A 19,079-nucleotide genomic window follows, 5' to 3' on the forward strand; every position below is an offset into this window, starting at 1 on the left:
ATAACTCCATGTTATATGACTGTGGTGGCAAAATATAGGAGTGTCTCTGTACAATCTTGGATGTGGTTCTGATTACATAATTTTGAGAATAAAGCTTAGTCAGGAAGGACTATTTTGTTGGCAGTTAAGAAAAAAAAAAGTTGTGAAACCTGAACCTTTGACTTCAAAATCAAAGTCCACGAGAGTAGATAGGAACAGGGCTGTGCACTTTGGAAGAAGGTGCTCAGGCTTACGTATGAAGCAACTGAGTTCCAGCATAAATCTTGGATCACGATTGCTCTGAAGACTCAATCATCTCTTTGAAAAAGAAAAAAGATCTCTTCGGTCTTACATCTGCTGGACAATCTCCGGGAGTAATCCCAAGTCACACGAACTTGAGAAGCGACAAGGTAATGCTGACTGGGCACTACGTCATACTTGACATCAAACAAAACCTTATTTAACCCCCAAAGTAAGTAATGGTGAGGGGAGGGAGAGATATTGTCACAAACTAACTTCAGATCTTACACATCCTGTTAGACTTCCACGGTAGGAAAAAAACAACTCTAGTGAGACTCTTTAAGTAACTTGCACGACATATAGTAATGTATTCCTTAACCCTTTGTGCAGGTAGGAATTTATGTGTGTGGAATGTTGCTTATGTTGCCACAGACCATTGATATTTTTGTTTCACTGAAAATGCTGAAATGCTTTTATTCTCTTTTAAAATTTTGTTACAAGGGAGTACTCTGGATAGAAGGGAGAAGTATACATTCATAAATTAGTGAAGCAATAACAAAGATACAAAGTCTTTTTCTTTTTTTAAGGAATGCATTGCCCAGTATGATGCACAGGATAAAAGAAAAAACAGTTGTAGTTGTTAATAATCCTCTTGGCCATTTTTCATTAAGCAAAGTTTTAAGGGAGAATATGAAAAAAACTAGTTATTTGTACCTGCAGTTAAGTAGATACTACTTTGGTGAACTCTCATTTACCTGCATAATTTCTTCCCAATATTTTATAGTAGAGATGAGGTAGTATCATCTATGTTTTGTATGCATAGGTGGGGGGAAAATCCACACCAATGATGACAGAATCATAGGAACACGGACTTAGAGTGGCAAGAGACCTCAGATGACATCTGGTCCGACCTGTCACTTTACAGATGCCAGACCTGAGGCCCAGGGAAATGAAGAGAGTCAAAGCAGCTTCTCTGTGTGAGAGAAGGGAATTAACCAGAAGAGAAAGCTTGTGCTCAATAGCGGGGTGGGGGTGGGGGAACAAACAGATGGGCATGAGCAGAACTAGAGACTGAAAAATCTGACAAGATCAGGGAGAGGGTATATGTTTGTGGTCTCAGAAGCCGTAAATATGGGGTCATGATACATGATATGGATCATCTAGAAAGCAGACGGAGGAGAGAGGGAAAGAGAGAAAGGGAGAGAGGGAGCGAAAGAGAGGGAGAGAGAGGGAGAGAGAGGGAGAGAGAGAGAGAAAGAGAGAGAGAGAGAGAGAGAGAGAGAGAGAGAGAGAGAGAGAGAGAGAGAGAGAGAGAGAGAGAGAGAGAGAGAGATTTTCCTTAGTTGTGTTTGGACTAGAAAGGGTCCATCTTGTCCTTTCTGATCAAATATTTTAACCCCTCTGTACCTGTGCCCTGATATATGAGAGCTGTGTTATCACACTGTCCTTTGCTCTGATTCCACAGGATTTCACAAACCAATCTAGAAGAAAACTTGGGAAAGCCAATGGTTCTTCGCATGGGAAGAGGGTTGGTTATTGAGTCAGAGCAGCTGGGTCCACAGCCCTGTTCTTAGTAGAGGCAACATTTAAGGTGTGACCTTGAGCAAATAATTTAATCTCTGTAAGCCTTAGTTCCCCAACATATAAAATGATCTCCATATAAAACACATATAACATATAAAAACATAAAACAACATATAAAAACATCTAGCTTGGAGTAGATGACCTCTAAGGTCCCTTCTACCCAGTGACATGCTGAAAAATGTTTAACAACTAAGTCTCTGAAAAAATTGATATATAACTATAACACATTTTAGAGTATAATGTGCATTATTAACATTTTCTCCATGATGTCCCTAAATCTACACAATTGACAAAACAATAAATCAATTTGTAGCCCATATTTGTAGTATATGCTGAATTCTGAGATGCAAATGCTCATACTGAAAATTCAACAGTCAGGTAGCTGGCTCTAGCACACTCATGCTTCCACCTTCCACCACGAATCCTCTACTTTCATTCACAAAGAACAATCATAATTGCTATAGTGATAGGGAGTTTCATCTCTGCCCTGGGAAAACATGAGATTTGGGGAAGACCTCTGAGTGGAATGGATCACAGAGCAGATCTCTCTGAATTTTCTTCAATTTATCTGAATTCTCTCTTGTGTCAACTACCGAATAATTTGGTATTTACTGTGGTATGTCTGAGAATTACAAATCCAGCCAGCTCTTATTTATCTATGGCAACAGAAGAAGAGATAGCATGGTAAAAGAAAGCTTGCATTGACTATGAAGTCAAAAGACCTGGGGTCCAACTGCCCTCTGATGCTTTCCTACCTTTGTGACTTCCCTCATCTGTAAAATGAGAGTTATAAAGCCTCTGAGGACTCTTCTAGCTCTAGACCTCTAAGAGGTACTTACTGTTCCATTCCTACTCATGCTTCACTGAGTGACGTAGGTGCCTGATTCTGATTTATCTATGCTCTGACAAGTCATGCCAATCTGAAGTGTACTCCATGGCCATTGGACTATGGTGCAATTGTGCTAAGGGCAATGAGACTAAAGATTTTTAAATTTTAGGAAACAGCTTCTGACTCATGAAGTCATGTTGAGGTTTTGTGACTGGATTGTAATTGCATTGGTGACATAAGAACACATACGGATAAAATCAATGATCTTTTGAAGCAGAGACAATATAGCAGAGGTGACAGTACAAGGTCATGGCCTGGACTTGGCATTAGGAAGACTTTAGTTTGAATCTTGCCTCTGACATGCTTGACACTTGGAGCAATTCACTCAACCTCTCTCAGCCTCAGTGTTCTCATCTGTAAAATGAGGACATTCAACCCTCACTGGGTTGAATAAGATCCTTTACATATATAAAGACCTTTGCAAACCTTAATGTGATATACAAATTGTTACCGTTGAAGAAAACAACGGGTGTGGACAGCACCTGTGATTTCATTGGTATTTGAAGCTTCTGGTAAAGAATTTCCTCTAGCGATGCAGAAGGGCACCTCCTCAGAAACTTTTAGTTTTAGGGAGTTGTCTAGACTAGATGGAAGGGAGGGGAGGGGAGGAGGAGGAGGGAGGGGAGGATGAGGAGGGAGGGAAGGGGGAGTGGTTAGGGAGTACGTATACTCGACCTCTTCAGAATGGTATCTAGCTTGACCCGAATAAGGGCGCTGGGCTTCACTTTCGCCACTGCGCAGGCGCCCCGCCACTCCGCGCAGACGTACTAAGAAGGCAGTTTTGGCTTCATGCTCGAGAAGCCCCTCGGGTCGCTTAGGTGCTGCCCCTCCCGGCAGGAGGCGCCCTCGGTCCCCGCGAGGTCATCTATGGCTCTCCAAGGGATCCGAGTGCTGGAGTTTGCCGGCCTGGCCCCAGGCCCCCTCTGTGGCATGATCCTGGCCGATTTCGGGGCCCAGGTGATGACAGTGGACCGGCTGGGCCCCGGCAACCCAATGTGGATGGCCCGAGGGAAGCGATCCTTGGCCTTGGACTTGAAGCAGCCCAAGGGGGCGGCCGTAATGCGCAGGCTCAGCCGCCAGATGGACGTGCTGGTGGAGCCCTTCCGGCCAGGTGAGAGCTAGGGCTGCCTCCCTCCCCTCCTCCCCCCGCCTCCACCCGTCTCCTCGTCTCCCTCGTCTCCCCCCCACCCCACGCCCACCGCTCCCGCCCTGCTGCTCGTCCTCGCTTCCTCCCTGTCCCCGGGTCTCACTCCCTCTCCCGTTCCCAGCTCCACCCCCATCCGTGGGTCCTCCTCCCTCTCTACTCCCCTTTGGGCCCCTGCCCTTCCTCTGTGCCCTCCTTCCCCACCCCGCCCCCCACGCGCCTCTACTGCCCTGCCAGATAGGTTTCAAAAACTAAGTCTTTGGAAAGCTATAAATAATTTTTAGTCCATAGGGCTGAGCCAAGCTTGAGTAAACATAAATAACTGGTTTTTCTTAAAGTAGTTAAGCAAAAAATGACTTTGTTTACATTCTACTTAGGTGTAATGGAGAAATTTGGTCTTGGTCCAGAGGTTCTGCAAAAGGACAATCCAAAACTTATCTATGCCAGATTGAGTGGATTTGGTCAGTGTGGAAGATTGTCTAAAGTAGCAGGTCATGATATCAATTGTCTGGCCTTGTCAGGTATGTTCGGGAATATCATTCAATTTTTATTTTTTTACATTGTATTTACAACCACTTGAGGTCTGTGGTTTAGTTCATTTCAGCAAGAAATTAAAAATAAGATCAAGTATTAAATCTTCAACAGCCTTGATTAGAGAAATATTTGCTCAATAAGGGAGATTGATTTGACTTGTGAGATGACTAATTCCAAACTTTTCTGTAGGCTCCCAGGGCCATTGTTTTTTGTCTACAGGATTATCCTATTGGTAAACATTGTAGGGCATGAAATAGACACAAAAAAATTTCCTATTTCAGCATTTTGACAATTACTACTCTTAGATAAAAGTGAGTGCTGACCAAAGGAACTCTTGCATTCCCTATGATATCATATTGACATGTTCAGCTTTTGAGAGCCTGCATGCTCTAATGGAAAGCATTCCTTCTGGAGTTGGAGTTAGGAGGGCTGAGTTTAAATTCCAGCCCCAACACCATTGGCAGGTCATTTAACCTCTTTGAACTTCCTCAGCTTTCTCATTTAAAGTGAGGATAGTGATACTTACACTACATGTCATTTTATAAGAAATAGTGTGCTTGTCTTAATGTAAGAAAAGTACTCTATAAATCACAAGATACTATGTTAATGTGAACTGTTAATTAATTAATTAAGAATTAATTAAGAATTAATATTCTTCCCCCACATGCACAGTTTTCACATTTACTTTTACATTTGATCATTTTAATGTTTTCTGGTATTCATGTTTTGCGTCTCTTTTATAAGGAGGAAGTGATTATCCTTCCACTGAAATCTCATGTCATATCCTTATTGAGGCATGAAGTCATCCTTGGTTTTCAAAGGCTTAGACAAATGGACATAGACTCCTGCAGGTTCTACAAACCAAGAAACTTTAATAATAATAATAATAATAATAATAATACCTAGCATACAGTACATTAAGGGATGCAAATTGCTTTATACATATTAATTAATTTTGTTTCCATAACAACCCTGTGAGGTAGGTACTGTTATTATTCCTATTTTATAAATGAGGAAACTAAGGCAAACAGGGATTAATTTATATGCCCATGTTACACAGCTAATGTCTGATGCCATATTTTAATTCAGACTCCAGATGTAATGCTCTATTCAGTGTGCCACCTACCTGCCTCAGTAGTACAGGCTTAATAGCAGAGTATATGTCTACTGTCCAAGAACTACTCTAACAAAATACAGAAAAGGAGGTGGAGGATACTCAGAATTATATAATTCTTAAGACATCAAAAGAAATGTATTTAACTCTTGTGTCTCATAAAGTACAGTTTTTGTATACTTCAAGTAGACATGTTTCTGGATGCATTAAACTATATCCATTTTGACATTCTTAGTACAAGTGAAGTGAGAAAACATGAAGAATTTATAGCCAAATGAAAGGTCAACTCAACAGAACCTCCGTGGAAAAGCAAATAAAGAAGTTCACCTAGTTGATTTTATTTTATGCCCAGTTGAAACAAAATAACATAATTTTATTGGACATTTAATCCAATTTAGACATCTCATTTTGCATTTATTACTGACCATAAGCAGATGGATTATCCTGAAGATGACTGTAACTTATGTGCTATTATAGCAGAGGATGAATCGAGAATTTCTCTGAAAAACTTGATGAACTTCTCCAGACTAAGACAACAGTTACTTTTCTGCCTTGTGATTTCAATGTGAAAAAGAGTAGAAAGACAGTAAAAGATTTTAGAAAATATGGTTTATTATCAAGAAATAACTTTGAATTTCTATAGTGCTTTCAGGTTACTCTCCTAACAGTGATCCTATGAGATTGACTATAAAGGCATTTTATCTCCATTTTACAGATCAGGAAACTGATGCTTAGAGATAGGTGGACTTTTTGTGTGACCCTTGGCAAGTCGCTTAACCTCTCAGTGGCCCAAAGAACTCTAAGACTATACATTGTAGAATATTTGAAGGTCTGCATTGGCAGAAGGAATTTCCCCGTGAAGAGTGCCCTGTACCAGTGAAATTATAGGTCCAGGCCCTTTCTCCTATCCTTATGTGTTCTTGAAGAAATACTTCATTTTACTTTCTTTTTATAGTAGTAGGAGATTATCCATTTGCAAAAATCCTCTCCCAAAACCTTATTATGGCATAGAGATGATTTGAGGTGTTTTTGATAACTGTGCTTTAGAATACAAGTTGTGTCTGGTGTGTTCTACCAAGCCATAAAGGTTTCACATGTAGGCTTAACTGAAGCTTATGTTCACTGTCCAAAGACCAGCCCACAGAGACCCAGAAATTATTAGCTAGCACTCAGTCTCTTTGTTGAGTGAAAAGAAATGGCCACTTATGGCAGCATGATTTTTAGAACATGATGTTACTTTTAAAAAAATAGTATTTTTTCTCCTCAATTACATGTAAAAACAATTTTTAATATATATATTTTTTAAGTTTTGAGTTTCAAATTCTATCCTTCCTTCCTCCCTCCTCCCCTTCCTAAGACAGTAAGCAATCTGATACAGGTTATATATGTGCAATCATGTAAAACATTTCCATATTAGGCATTTTGTGCAAGAAGACTTGAAGAAAAAAAAAGAAAGTGAAAAATAGTATGCCTTAGTCTGTATTAAGATAACAGTTCTTTCTCTGGAAGCGAATATCATTTTTCATCATGAGTCCTTTGGGACTGTCTTGAATAAATTTTTCATTGTATAATATTGCTGTTACTGTGTGCAATAGTCCTCAGGTTCTGCTCACTTCACTTTGTATCAGTTCATGAAAGTCTTTCCAGATTTTTTTGAAATCATCCTGCTTATTATTTCTTATAACACGATAATATTCCATTACATTACAATCATGTACCACAGCTTGTTCAGCCATTCCCCTATTGATAGGCATCCCCTCAATTTCAAATTCTTAGCCACCACAAAAAGAGCTGTTATAAATTTTTTTTATAAATAGTTTTTTCCCCCCTCTCTATCTTTTTAAAATCTCTTTGGAATACAGACCTAGCAGTGGTATTGCTGGATCAAAGGGTATGCATTGTTTTTTAGCCTTTTGGGCATAGTTCCAAATTAATTAACGGAATGGTTGGCTCAGTTCACAACTCCACCAACAGTTCATTAGTGTCCTAGTTTTCCCACATCCTGTCCAACATTTGTCATTTTCCTTTTTTGTCATACATAATGTTACTTTTGAAACATTGTGGAGGAAGATATTAGAAGGCTTCAAGCAGTACTGGTTGCTTAATAAGAAGAGAAAACTGGTAGGCAGCTAGGTGGCACAGTGGATAGAGTACTGGCCCTAGATTCAGGAGGACCTGAGTTCAAATGCGATCTCAGACACATAACACTTACTAGCTGTGTGACCCTGGGCAAGTCACTTAACCCCAATGCCTAACCAAATAAAACAAAAAAAAAAAAAGAGAAAACTGTTGAAGAGAAATCTACTGAGAATTCAAATCAGGATTTGGTTAAACCAATCTTCCAGTGTTCCAAGGATCTATAATTTTATTGTGTGATGTCTGTTGATGGATACTGAATTTTTTGCACAGAACCCCTCTGTGACTTAATGGAGTCTTTGAGAGTTGCAGTTGCTTAAAAATTCATCACTTTTTTTTGCCATGTGTCACAGTTAGCTCAGGTAGTTCTCAGAAAAGAAACATAGGCTGGCATTAGGCCTCTGTACTCAAAGCGTTTCCAGTTTGACTAGCACCTGCCAGAATTTATATTATACTGCCATGATTCTTGAGAACTAAGTGGATCTCTACACTGTGATGAATCACTGGAGTGACACTTTTAATGAAGGAAGCTAACCTTGGAAGAATCATAACTACAAGCATATTTAAAGCCATGGGAAGATACATTTTAGGGTATAACGTATTACCAGTGATGAGAAGTAGAATAAAAAACATTATTGAAGTTATGGATGATTAAAAAGGGAAGTGGGCCCATCATATAAGAGTGAGGGTTCACAGTAGGACACTATCAGTGCTTCCTGGGTGTCCATGAAGTATTAAATCAAAAGAAGGCTGATTGTGCTTTGGCTCAGTACTCTGGAGGGGGGAAGGGAAGGGAACAAACATTTATTAAGTGGCTACTATGTGCTAAGTGCTTAATATCTCATTTGATCCTCACAGCAACCCTGTGAGGTAGGTGCTATTTCCATCCCCATTTACAGTCGAGGAAACTGAGGCATATGGAGGCTATATAGCCAAAAATTGCACACGAGGAGAAGTAGGGTTGTGAGTTACACCAGGAGAAATTTTAGTCCCTGAACCTATAAAATCATGGATTTGTCAAGATTACTACATTTGATCTTAGCCCAAATGGGCCAAGAAGTGAGGCTTTATCCAAGAAATGGAGATTTTCCTACTGTCCTATGGAATCTATGAGATAGTAATATTCATTAATATCCTGAACCCTGTGAGTAAAAACATAAAAGCATAGCAACACAAGCAACTGGATTAGGATTTGAGAAAACACAGGCTGATTTATAAGAAATGTTAGGAAAACTATACTCTACTTGTCTTTACAAATGTAGGAAAGAGAAAGTTTTCCCCTGAATTAAAAAAAAATCTATTTTTTAGAGGCTAAAATACTTTGGATTTTAAAAAGTTAAAATTTTGATTAAAAACAGGTCTTAAATTGATAGAGTAATTTATCTTAGTCTCCTGACTTATTTTCTTTTTAAATGTATAGGTGTGCTGTCAAAATTAGGCAGGAGTAGTGAGATTCCTTATGCACCACTAAATCTTCTGGCTGACTTTGGTGGTGGTGGTTTGACGTGTGCATTGGGCATTGTGCTGGCTCTTTATGAATGTACACAGTCTGGCAAAGGTCAGGTCATTGATGCAAATATGGTAAGTTTCCATCACTGAAAATGAAATACCTGCTAGTTGTTTTCAAGTGTATTTTTTTGACATTTGAAGCAATGTTCAAATTTCTCAAGATGGCCTCATGTAATTTGATATACGTGCTAAATTTATCCTGGTTAACATTCTGGTTAATATTTAGCTCTGGTTAACATTCTAACCACTTGACTCCCCTCATTTATACTTAGCACTCTAGCACTTTTCCCCCTCTTTGTCTCTCCAGATTAGACTATCAGGTTTCTAACTTCTAAATTAGATTTAAATCATACCTACCTTCAGAAAATGCTTCTTGACCAATTAGGGGGATAGAGGGTGTTTGTTTAACCAAATCACAACAGATTCAAGTTCTTCTCCACTATCCTGTTGGAAACATTAATCTTTGTCTAATATGTCTCTGTTCTAGGTAACTGTTATACAGTATTTTAATGTACTATTTACAGAAATCTCTTTATCTCTTGTTTCAAACTCCTGCTATTTTCTGCTTAAAAATGTTTTTTAAAGTCATTATGAGAAAAGGTATAGTTTTTTTTTAAAACTAGTTGACCAAACTATAAAATGATGTAGGGAAAGTATAAACGGTAATGAAGTTTAAGTATTTGATGCAAATTAGGTATCATAACAACTAGCTTCAGATGGAAAACAGCAATGGTTAAGAAAATATTTTTTTCCTAATTGGAGGAAAAAGTAATCATGGATACTTTATTAGTCTGTTAGGATTCTGAGACCATCTAGTCCAACCCTCTCATCAGTGCTTGCTCTTATTCTACCGTTTCTTTTTGCTTTGCCATAAGATGATTGGAATACAAAGAGTAAAGAGAGATTATCATGGAAGCTTCCTAGTTGATAAGAAATGTCAGCAAGGCTGAATAAGGTTGTTCCACTTATAAGCTAACAGGCAGTTAAAGGTCTGTTCAGCTGGAGAGAGCTCAAAGGCTGAGAGAAGCTTTTTTTTTAATAGTTGTCTTGAAATTATAAAGCTTATTTAGACCATGGATAAAACCCTAGAAATCTTCTTCAAGTTATATCACAGATATTTCCTAATGTATGGCTCCTTTCCTGCCAATGAGCCTTTCCTTGCCACAAAGAAAAAAACATATTTAAAATCGCCTGAGCAAAACTGTCCATCAGTGTATGAAACATTGTACACACCCTGGCCACCACTTCTTCACAGAAAGGGAGGTGCATTTTACCATTCTCTATGACGAAGATTCATCATTACAATTACTTAGGTCTTTTCCTTGTACTATTCTTTTCATTTCTATTACTGTAATGCTGTTTCATGGGAGCAACCTATGAAACAAAGAAAAATACAAAATGGGCCTTGATTCCCTTTCTGCTTCTACAAATGGCACAAAGAGTGCTAAGAATCCCAGAGTTTTTTAGACATTCTAGAAATGTTAATCTAACTATTGGTATTCGTGGTACAATAGGAAATGTGTTGGATTTGATGTCAGAGGACCTTTATTTGAATCCCAGCTCTGCTATGTATGTGATGTCTGGCCATTCACTTCATTTTTCTGGCCCATATCTTCCCTAACTATCAAATGAAGGAGTTAAACCTGATCGAGGTTCCTTTCAACTCCAAATCTATGATCCCAGGAGGTGATTACATGAATCTATTGGAGGGGATGGAACAGCCAAAGGAGAGAATACTGAGAGCAGAACCTTGGAGAATGCCTATGTTCATGTGAGGGAGGAGGTTGAAAAAACAGTGAAGGAGATGAAGAAGGAAGTTTAAAAACAGGCTGAGAAGGATGAGAATATGTCATAGAATCCAAAGGAGTAGAGATTACCAGTAACGACTGATATTTATCTAACACTTTAAGGACAACAAAGCATTTTTTAAATACATTATCTCATTTGATCCTCACAGCTCTACCAAGTCAACACTATCAATAATTTTCCTTATTTTATATATTAGTTAAGTTATTTGCCTAAGATCACAAAGCAAGTGAGTGTCTGCAAACTAAATTTGAACTCTAGTTTCCTAACTCCATTATGTCACAAATGAAGTAGAGAGACAAAGGAGGGTGAAGACTTGGAAAAGACCATTTAATTTGGCAGTTAGAAGGTCATTGGTGATCTCTGAGAGAGTAATTTCAGTAGAATGTCAGGGACTGAAGCCAGATGGCAAGAGGTTGAAGAGTGAGTGGGTGAAGAGGAGTGGAGGCAATAAGTATGTATTTCTTTGTCAAGACATTTGGCTAGCAGCAAAAGGGAGAGGAGATTGTGAAATGGTAGTTGGAGAGTGTAGAAGGGTTTAGGAAGTTTTTTGTTTATTTTTTTTTTAGGATAGAAACAGATGGAGGAAGGAGAAATGGAAGATAACAGATAGGGGATGATCAGTAGAGCAAGGCCCCATAGGAGGTAGGATGGAATATGATCATTGTCACAGGTAGGAGAAATACTTCTTCTGAGAGAGGATGAGTGAAGACATGGAAAAGTTTGGAGGTGTGGAAGAAGAATGTTGAAAGAATGAATTTGGAAGGTCTTGAATAAAGTAGGAGGCAAATTATCTGCCGAGAATATGGAGGTCAGAAGTGTGTTTGGGGACTCTGATTATTCATTGTTGGTATGAAGCTTCCCAGAGTGGCTGTATTGTAGGGACACCAATAACTTTGCTATAAGATTTCTTGAAAATTCAGGGACTAAAGTCATAACAGCTAAAAACATAAAGAGATGTTTAGGTTACCTATAGATAGCCTTTAGGGGTGTTGGGGCCAGGCGATATTCCTCTTTAGTGAAATAATTCCCTGGCAGACTAACCATAGCTTCATGATTCAATAAGGAGGTAATAATGCATGAGAGGCAGCACGGTGAAGTGAATAGGCACCTGGCTTGGAGTTAAGACCAAGATTGAATCATGCCTCTGACACTGTGGCATGTACTAGCTGTGGGACCTTGGGCAAGTCACTTAAATTTCTCATCTTAAGTTTCTTCATCTGTAAAATAAGAGGTTAAACTTGACCTCTAAGCTCCCTTCTAGCTTTAACTTTAAGTTCCATTAGAAAATGAAATCTGTTTTCCTAATGTGGAAAGTGTTTTTATACCAACTCTTGGGAACAACAACAACAAAAATCTACTGAAGTTAATTGTGTTCTTTACATTGTGAACAATCTGTATTAACTATTTAATTTGTAAACCAAATGACACTTGTTTTACTTCTTTCCAGGTGGAAGGAACAGCATATCTAAGTTCTTTTCTGTGGCAGTCGCGAAATGCCGGACTCTGGAGCCAGCCTCGAGGAAAGAATGTATTAGATGGTGGAGCACCTTTCTATGAAACGTACAGGACTTCAGATGGGAAATTCATGGCTGTTGGTGCCATAGAACCTCAATTCTATGCACTGCTGATTAATGGTAATGAGTTTTTGGAAGCCACTGCTTGCTTGTTTGTCTATTTTCGTAAGTGTGTTGGCAGTATAACTGAGATCTTCTTTTGAGTCTGGGATTATTTGGGTGACCTTTGAAATTTAAAATGTTGGTTTCCTGTGAGTTTGTATTCTGAGTAGCCAACATATGTTATAATTTACTTTAAAATTTAATATTATAGCTTATGTTTTTCCCAATGAAAAAAAAATCTACATTTGGTTCTTGTAATCTTTATAAATTTTGAAGGACATGTGGGTTAATATTAAGACCCTTTTAGGTACTTAAAATATCCTTCATTCAATTCAACATGCATTTATTACTTTTTCATTAGTGTGCTAATGCAGCAGGGTAGAAATACAAGCTTATCATGTGACTTCTTATACCCAGTAGATGCCTTTACTCTTTCTTTATAACTGACCCACTTCTTCAAATACCTTTAAACAATTCCTGATTTTATTTGGGTGAGTACCCTCTTTACCAACACATATCCAAACTCTTCCTCCGTGCCTTAGTAAGTCATAATATATGAGTTGTTGTGACCAAAAGGAAAATCATTACCTAGTAAGCAAGCTTTTGGTGGTCAACCTATCTGAATTTAGCTGGGTTGCTACTCAGATAATGGGCATGTAGCTTGTCACTTCATGCTAGGACTTACCAGAAATTATACCCTGCTGGCATTGGAATAGTATTGTAAAAGAAGTCATCTACTCACTTAAATATTTCCTATTCTTTGATAGACCCCTGGAAGTATTTGTAAATATGATGGTTCATCAATTTATAATCACGTATAGAATTCCAGTTACAGGATTTTAATAGTGGTACATGTCATTGTAGCCTTCTTGCAATTCTTAACAAGTTTCCCATTTTCTTATATTAGTAATCCTGTGCTCTTCAAATTTTGCTCACTAACTGAGTAATTGTGCTAAAGGTTATTTCATTCATATGTATTAGGATCTTTCTAAGTTAAATCTTGTTTCAGAGATAGATCAATTCAGATGTGTTTAAAAGGACTACACACTACAGTATATATAAGATGAGCTCTTTTTTAGCATAATGTATTTGTCTCTTTTAAATGTATGGCTTTAATATTACATTACATTACGGCACAGTGTATAGATTGCTGGGCCTGGAGTCAGGAAGACTTGAATTCAAATCCAGTCTCAGATGCTAACTAGTTATGTGACACTGGGCAAGTCACTTAACCCTGTTTGCCTCATCTGTTAAATGAGCTGGAGAAGGAAATGGCAAACCAAAGTATCTTTGCCAAGAATATGCCAAGTGGGGTCACAAAGAGTTGGACACGACTGAAACAACTGAACAACGACAGTGATAACAACATTACATTAGTTTAAAAGTAGAATATATGGATCAAAGTTATTAACTTGTAATCTGAGGAATGCCAGGGATCATAAAAATACTTTAAAACAATTGTTATCGCTACTAATTTGACCAGCTTCTAGATGAGAAATGCAAAAAGGAATATAGTAATTGGTGTAAGCATATGGAGTACTTTTCAGCAAAAACAGAACTGGAAATAGATCATCTTCATTTTAAATTCTAGGCCTAAACTACATTCCATCACACACTTTGGAGCCAAATGAATATTCAAATACAGTATATCTGTATTTGTGGCTCTGTAATTATTAAGATGTGCTATCAGTGTGTGTGTGTGTGTGTGTGTGTGTGTGTAGGTATGTAGGTATTCATTTGGCTCCAAAGTGTGCAATAGAATGGATTTATTTCTTTCTCCCTTTTAAGTCTTGATAAATGATTGTTTAGCAGAAAAATTTTTCTTTCCATTAATAGTTTTCTGAGAAATATTTTAAAATCAAATTTTTCTAAATATTCATTTCAAAATTCAATCTTTGTTAATACCATGGAGGGAAGAGATGTCTATCTATATCTGCCTATCTATCTATCTATCTATCTATCTATCTATCTATCTATATCTATCTATCTATCTATCTATCTGTCTATCTATTTATCTATCTATCTCTCTTATCTCTCTCTGTCTCTGTCTATCTGTCTTTCTTCTCTGTCTCTCTGTCTCTCTCTCTCTGTTACCAAGATTACTCCCCTACTGCCTCCTCAGAGAGCCATCACTTATAACAAAGAAGCTTAGAAAAAAGAAACCAAAAGAGAAAGAAGAGGGAAAAAATCAGCAAAACCAATCAATACATCAAAAAAAAATCTGACAACATATGCAATGTTCCACACCCATGGATACCACCATCCCTCCCATACATACTCCCCATCTCTACAAAGAGCAAGGTGAGGGTGGGGATAGGTGGTTTCTCCTCATATTTCTTCTTTGGAGCAAGCTTTTTCTTTGTGATTTTTCAGCATTCATTTTTGATAATTTTGTGGTGGTTCTTTTTATTTTACATTATTGTCATTAAGTATATTATTTTCTTGTCTCTTCTTCACTTTCTATCATTCATATAATTTTTTCCATTTTTTTTTTGCAATGTTCATAATTGCTTATACATTAAATTCTTGGACAACAGTTTGCTCAACCATTCTGGAATTGATGGAAATCTATTTTGTTTCCCTTCTTTGAATATTACATATCATTTTGTTAAATATCATTATACATATTAACTAAAAAATTTATACGAGAATTAAACCATAGACAATTGTCCTGTTACAAACAAATTTTCTTTGAAATTAATATCAAGGATGACATTTTACTTCTGCAAACAAAGAGAAAACTAAGGCTAGACCAGTTGAACACTATTCTTTTAAACAAGACATAATCATAAAATGTATACCGTTGGCTCTCTTGTCATTTACTATATTCTCTTGACCCACTTGAGACAATATATATTGAATCTTATTTGGGGTAGGGGCAGTCAGCTCATGGTCCATTTCCATTAATGATATGGCTTAATCACTACCAAAGCCTAGTCAGTGAATAAGAATGTCTTATTTTCTTTCATCAGGACTGGGATTAAATTGTGATGAACTTCCTGATCAGTTGAGTATTTCTGATTGGGAAGAAATGAAGAAGAAATTTGCAGATAAGTTTGCAGAGAAGACACAGGCAGAGTGGTGTAAGATTTTTGATGGCACAGATGCATGTGTGACTCCTGTGGTGAATTTGGAGGAAGCTGCCCTGAATGAACATAACCGAGAACGGGGCTCTTTTATCACCGATGAGGATCATAACGTGAGCCCCAGACCTGCTCCTTTGCTTTCAAGAACACCGGCTGTTCCCTCTACCAAAAGAAATCCACTGAAAGGAGAACACACTGAAGAGATACTTCAGGAATTTGGGTTTAGCAAGGAAGAGATTAATCAGCTTTATTTGGACAAAATCATTGAAACAAGTAAACTAAAAGCTAGTCTATAAACTCATAATTATAGAGCTTAGTAAGTTTGAAGAATTATGATACAGAATGATAATTAACACTTTATACATGGAGATTGGGAATTATGATATTACATTTGTTGGGATATCCTAATCAGGCAATAACTAGTAACTGAAAAATTATTTTGGTTGCACAGTCATGATAGATTTCACTACAGATTTTTCCATGGAGACTTTTGGCTTAAGAATGTTGTATTTTTAGGGTAATGCTCACAATAAATGATTGTGTGTAAGAGATGCCTTATAACTCATCTTTTGAATATATTTGTTAATGTTAGAACATGAAAGTGCTTTTAATGTTTTCAAGTGAATGAAAAGTCATTTTGTAAAATGTAAAAATCTTATTTAATAAAGTTCAGTGATACCTTAAGACAAAGGTAGAAGGAACCCTAGAGAGTAGTCCCAGGGGCCCCTGTGCAGTCTATTTTGCACCTGGGGCACCTTCCCTCTTTTAAAGTAACTGAGCAAAAAAAACAACAACAACAAAACCTACTCCATGAGTATGCAGAAAAGAATTCATAGGCTTTCCTTAGTTCCCACCATTAGACTCCACCTACCTGCCTAGTGTAAAGAGAGATGCCCTCAGGATGCTTTTCTACTACCACCTCCACTGATTCCTTCAAGAGCCTTCTACTGCCTCCTTGTATCACTTACTTCTGAACCCACCGTTTCTTGCCACCCCTATCTCCCACCCCCAAATACACATCTGCTTTTCCTTTTTTTTTTTTGGCTGCTCCTACAACTTCCTTACTAACCTGTACTTAATAAATACTGTAAACACTATGGAACCATATGCCATCTCATGGCATGTCTCTGTCTTGAATTGGAAAAAGCCCTAAGCTACAGACTGATGGCATACATGGTCATGAGAAAAACTTTTGGAGGAAGCACTTCACCAAACACAAAAGTTTAGTTCTCCAGCCATAATTCAAAGGTTGTCATGGAGATTATAGGAGAAGGTGATGGACTTCAGGGAGTACCATCTATTTCATTTTTATTTCTAGTTAACTATACTGACCTTTGTTGTTAGAAAGGGAAAATATTTGAGAAACCAACTTTCTAATGTTTCTGCTACATTTAGCCAATTTAGTGACCATAACTTTGAAGCCTGTAGTTGGGAAAACAATCCATTATTTGGTTTTTTTAGAGGCCTTTTAGCACAAAGTTAGTATAAGAGGAAATTTTTTTTTGGAGGGGGGAGGTTTAGGCATTTTGATTAACATTTTTCTTTTTTTAAGTTGGGAAGTGACTATAGGGAAATTAAAGGAAACCTTTCTCACGCTGTTCAAAACATTCCAAGGAGCCAGAGGGGGCTCGTTGCTACTAATCTCCGTCATGCTTCCCCACTCCCCCTCCCTTTTTCCTTGATCATAACTTGTGATCTTGGAGGCATGAAAGAATTTAAGCCCTTCCCCCATCCTGAGCATCTCCTCCTCCTACTTCCTAGCCAGCCAGGGTCCATGTCAAAAAGAGTCCGTTGTGCAAAACTGTGAGCTACTCCCAGGAGGTGGTGGTATTGTAGGGAGGTGCTTTATTCAACAGGCATGAGTGGCAGCAGTGGGCAGGCTGGGATTCAAAAGTACATGTCCCTAGCTAAGTTTGGCTTCTTTGACCATACTGAACCCCCTAGAAGATCTGTAGGCAGACTTATCATGCACAGCATGGCTATGTTTGGCAGGGAATTTTGCTATGCTGTGGAAGCTGCTTATGTGACCCCAGTGCTACTCAGTGTGGGCCTGCCCAAAAGTCTGTACAGTGTGTGGCTCATCAGTCCCATCCTGGGCTTCATGCTGCAGCCAGTGGTGGGATCAGCCAGTGACCACTGTAAATCCAGATGGGGCAAACGGAGACCCTACATCTTGACGCTGGGCATCATGATGCTGCTGGGTATGGCATTGTACCTCAATGGGGATGCTGTTATTTCAGGTAAGTGAACTCCATGATCTAACCAGGCAAAAATAATTCTGTATCTTATTGTGAAATGGCCATAACTTGTTTTGTGTGGGATTTAAATGAGACTTGGATCAGAACAGATCACATCTCCCAGGCTATGAGGAAGCTATTGTTTGGGGTGAAAAATTCTAGAGTTTTGAAAGTTCTTGATATTGTTTAATATGTCAGGAAGTTTTTCTTCAGAAAATGATGTGGATGAATCCTAAATAGAATTATCAGTTGAGTTTCCCTTTGAGCCTATTTTGTCTTTACCTCTGGTCATCTAACCAACTAAATCGAATATATATTTTCAAGCAAGCATTCTAGACAGAAAGTTACTAGTAATTATTTTATGTAGAGACAAGACAATGCTGGCAAATTGTCAGCATGTCAGTTCAAGGGGAAATTTTTACAACGGCACTAGGTGTATCTCTTTGGCCCCAATCATTACTATGCAGCTTGAGATATACTTTATTAAATGTTTCATACAATATTAAAATTGGAAGGAAGCTTACAGGTCTAGTCCCCCCTCCTCACTTTAAAGGGGAGCAGATGGAGACCAGAGTAGTAGACTTGCCCAAGGCCATACAGTTCCTAGGTGGCAGAACTGACACTTAGTAGTAGGCAGAAAGTTTCACAAAGAAGGCATTGGACAACTTAAAAACAGGACATATTCCACGCACTTACTCTTTTCTTTGGCTGGATGACAGGGAAATGGGAGGCAGGATGCCTTGGTGGGTATTTTAAATGAAAACAAGGCCATGGCAACCCTGGCTGGACTGTGTGCAAAACATCCTTTACTGAAAGCAATTGGTTGGAGAAATGCTTTTGATTCTTTTTCAGCTGTGATTACTAACCCAAGCAAAAAACTGACGATCTGGGCAGTAAGCATCACCATGCTGGGTGTAGCACTCTTTGACTTTGCAGCTGATTTTATTGATGGCCCCATCAAAGCCTATTTGTTTGATGTTTGCTCCCATCAAGATAAAGAGAGGGGTCTCCATTACCTGCACTCTTCACAGGTATGGAATGAAAGTGCTTTTTCCCCTCCTTTTTCTTTTATTATTCCATGAAGGGGAGAAACTTTGTGGGGGAGGAAGATAAATCGTGGTTGCAGTTTTATTTCTTGGCTTTGCTAATCTTTTTGAGTGAATAGATCAGTTGATCTGGTGCCGCTATCACGAGGACCTTGT

General features: G+C 38.3%; 2 protein-coding genes across 6 annotated transcripts in view; both read left to right on the forward strand.

Moving 5' to 3' along the window:
* The first annotated feature begins 185 nt into the window (after nucleotides 1–185).
* Nucleotides 186–16,191, forward strand: AMACR (alpha-methylacyl-CoA racemase). Of its 5 annotated transcripts, XM_020995453.2 has the most exons (7): nucleotides 186–389; nucleotides 1,685–1,810; nucleotides 3,530–3,803; nucleotides 4,214–4,357; nucleotides 9,041–9,201; nucleotides 12,386–12,572; nucleotides 15,527–16,191. In XM_020995453.2, the coding sequence occupies exons 3-7, from the start codon at nucleotides 3,560–3,562 to the stop codon at nucleotides 15,934–15,936; spliced, it is 1,146 nt and encodes a 381-aa protein (XP_020851112.1). In that variant the 5' UTR covers nucleotides 186–389; nucleotides 1,685–1,810; nucleotides 3,530–3,559; the 3' UTR covers nucleotides 15,937–16,191. The 5 variants fall into 5 exon arrangements, 4 of the variants coding, with proteins under 4 accessions (XP_020851112.1, XP_020851102.1, XP_020851096.1 ...); XM_020995443.2 differs by lacking the exon at nucleotides 1,685–1,810 and having other exon boundaries at nucleotides 186–451; XM_020995437.2 differs by lacking the exon at nucleotides 1,685–1,810.
* Nucleotides 16,192–17,440: 1,249 nt separating this feature from the next.
* Nucleotides 17,441–19,079, forward strand: part of SLC45A2 (solute carrier family 45 member 2) — a 61,448-nt gene continuing 59,809 nt past the window's right edge. The window contains 3 exon segments of the mRNA XM_020995462.1: nucleotides 17,441–17,880; nucleotides 18,730–18,891; nucleotides 18,894–18,908. Coding sequence (XP_020851121.1) covers nucleotides 17,499–17,880; nucleotides 18,730–18,891; nucleotides 18,894–18,908 — 559 coding nt within the window. The 5' untranslated portion in view covers nucleotides 17,441–17,498.

The sequence above is a fragment of the Phascolarctos cinereus genome, unplaced genomic scaffold (genome assembly GCF_003287225.1).
Source record: "Phascolarctos cinereus isolate Bilbo 61053 unplaced genomic scaffold, phaCin_HiC Scaffold_4;HRSCAF=312, whole genome shotgun sequence".
NCBI lineage: Eukaryota > Metazoa > Chordata > Mammalia > Diprotodontia > Phascolarctidae > Phascolarctos > Phascolarctos cinereus.

What these genes read in the sequence shown, in the direction of transcription:
- AMACR (XM_020995431.2), top strand. Translation starts at nt 3,482, where the DNA reads ATGCTCGAGAAGCCCCTCGGGTCGCTTAGGTGCTGCCCCTCCCGGCAG. An exon ending in GGTGGAGCCCTTCCGGCCAG is followed by an intron (nt 3,804 to 4,213) that starts GTGAGAGCTAGG and finishes CATTCTACTTAG; the next exon opens with GTGTAATGGAGAAATTTGGT. An exon ending in AGGTCATTGATGCAAATATG is followed by an intron (nt 9,202 to 12,385) that starts GTAAGTTTCCAT and finishes ACTTCTTTCCAG; the next exon opens with GTGGAAGGAACAGCATATCT.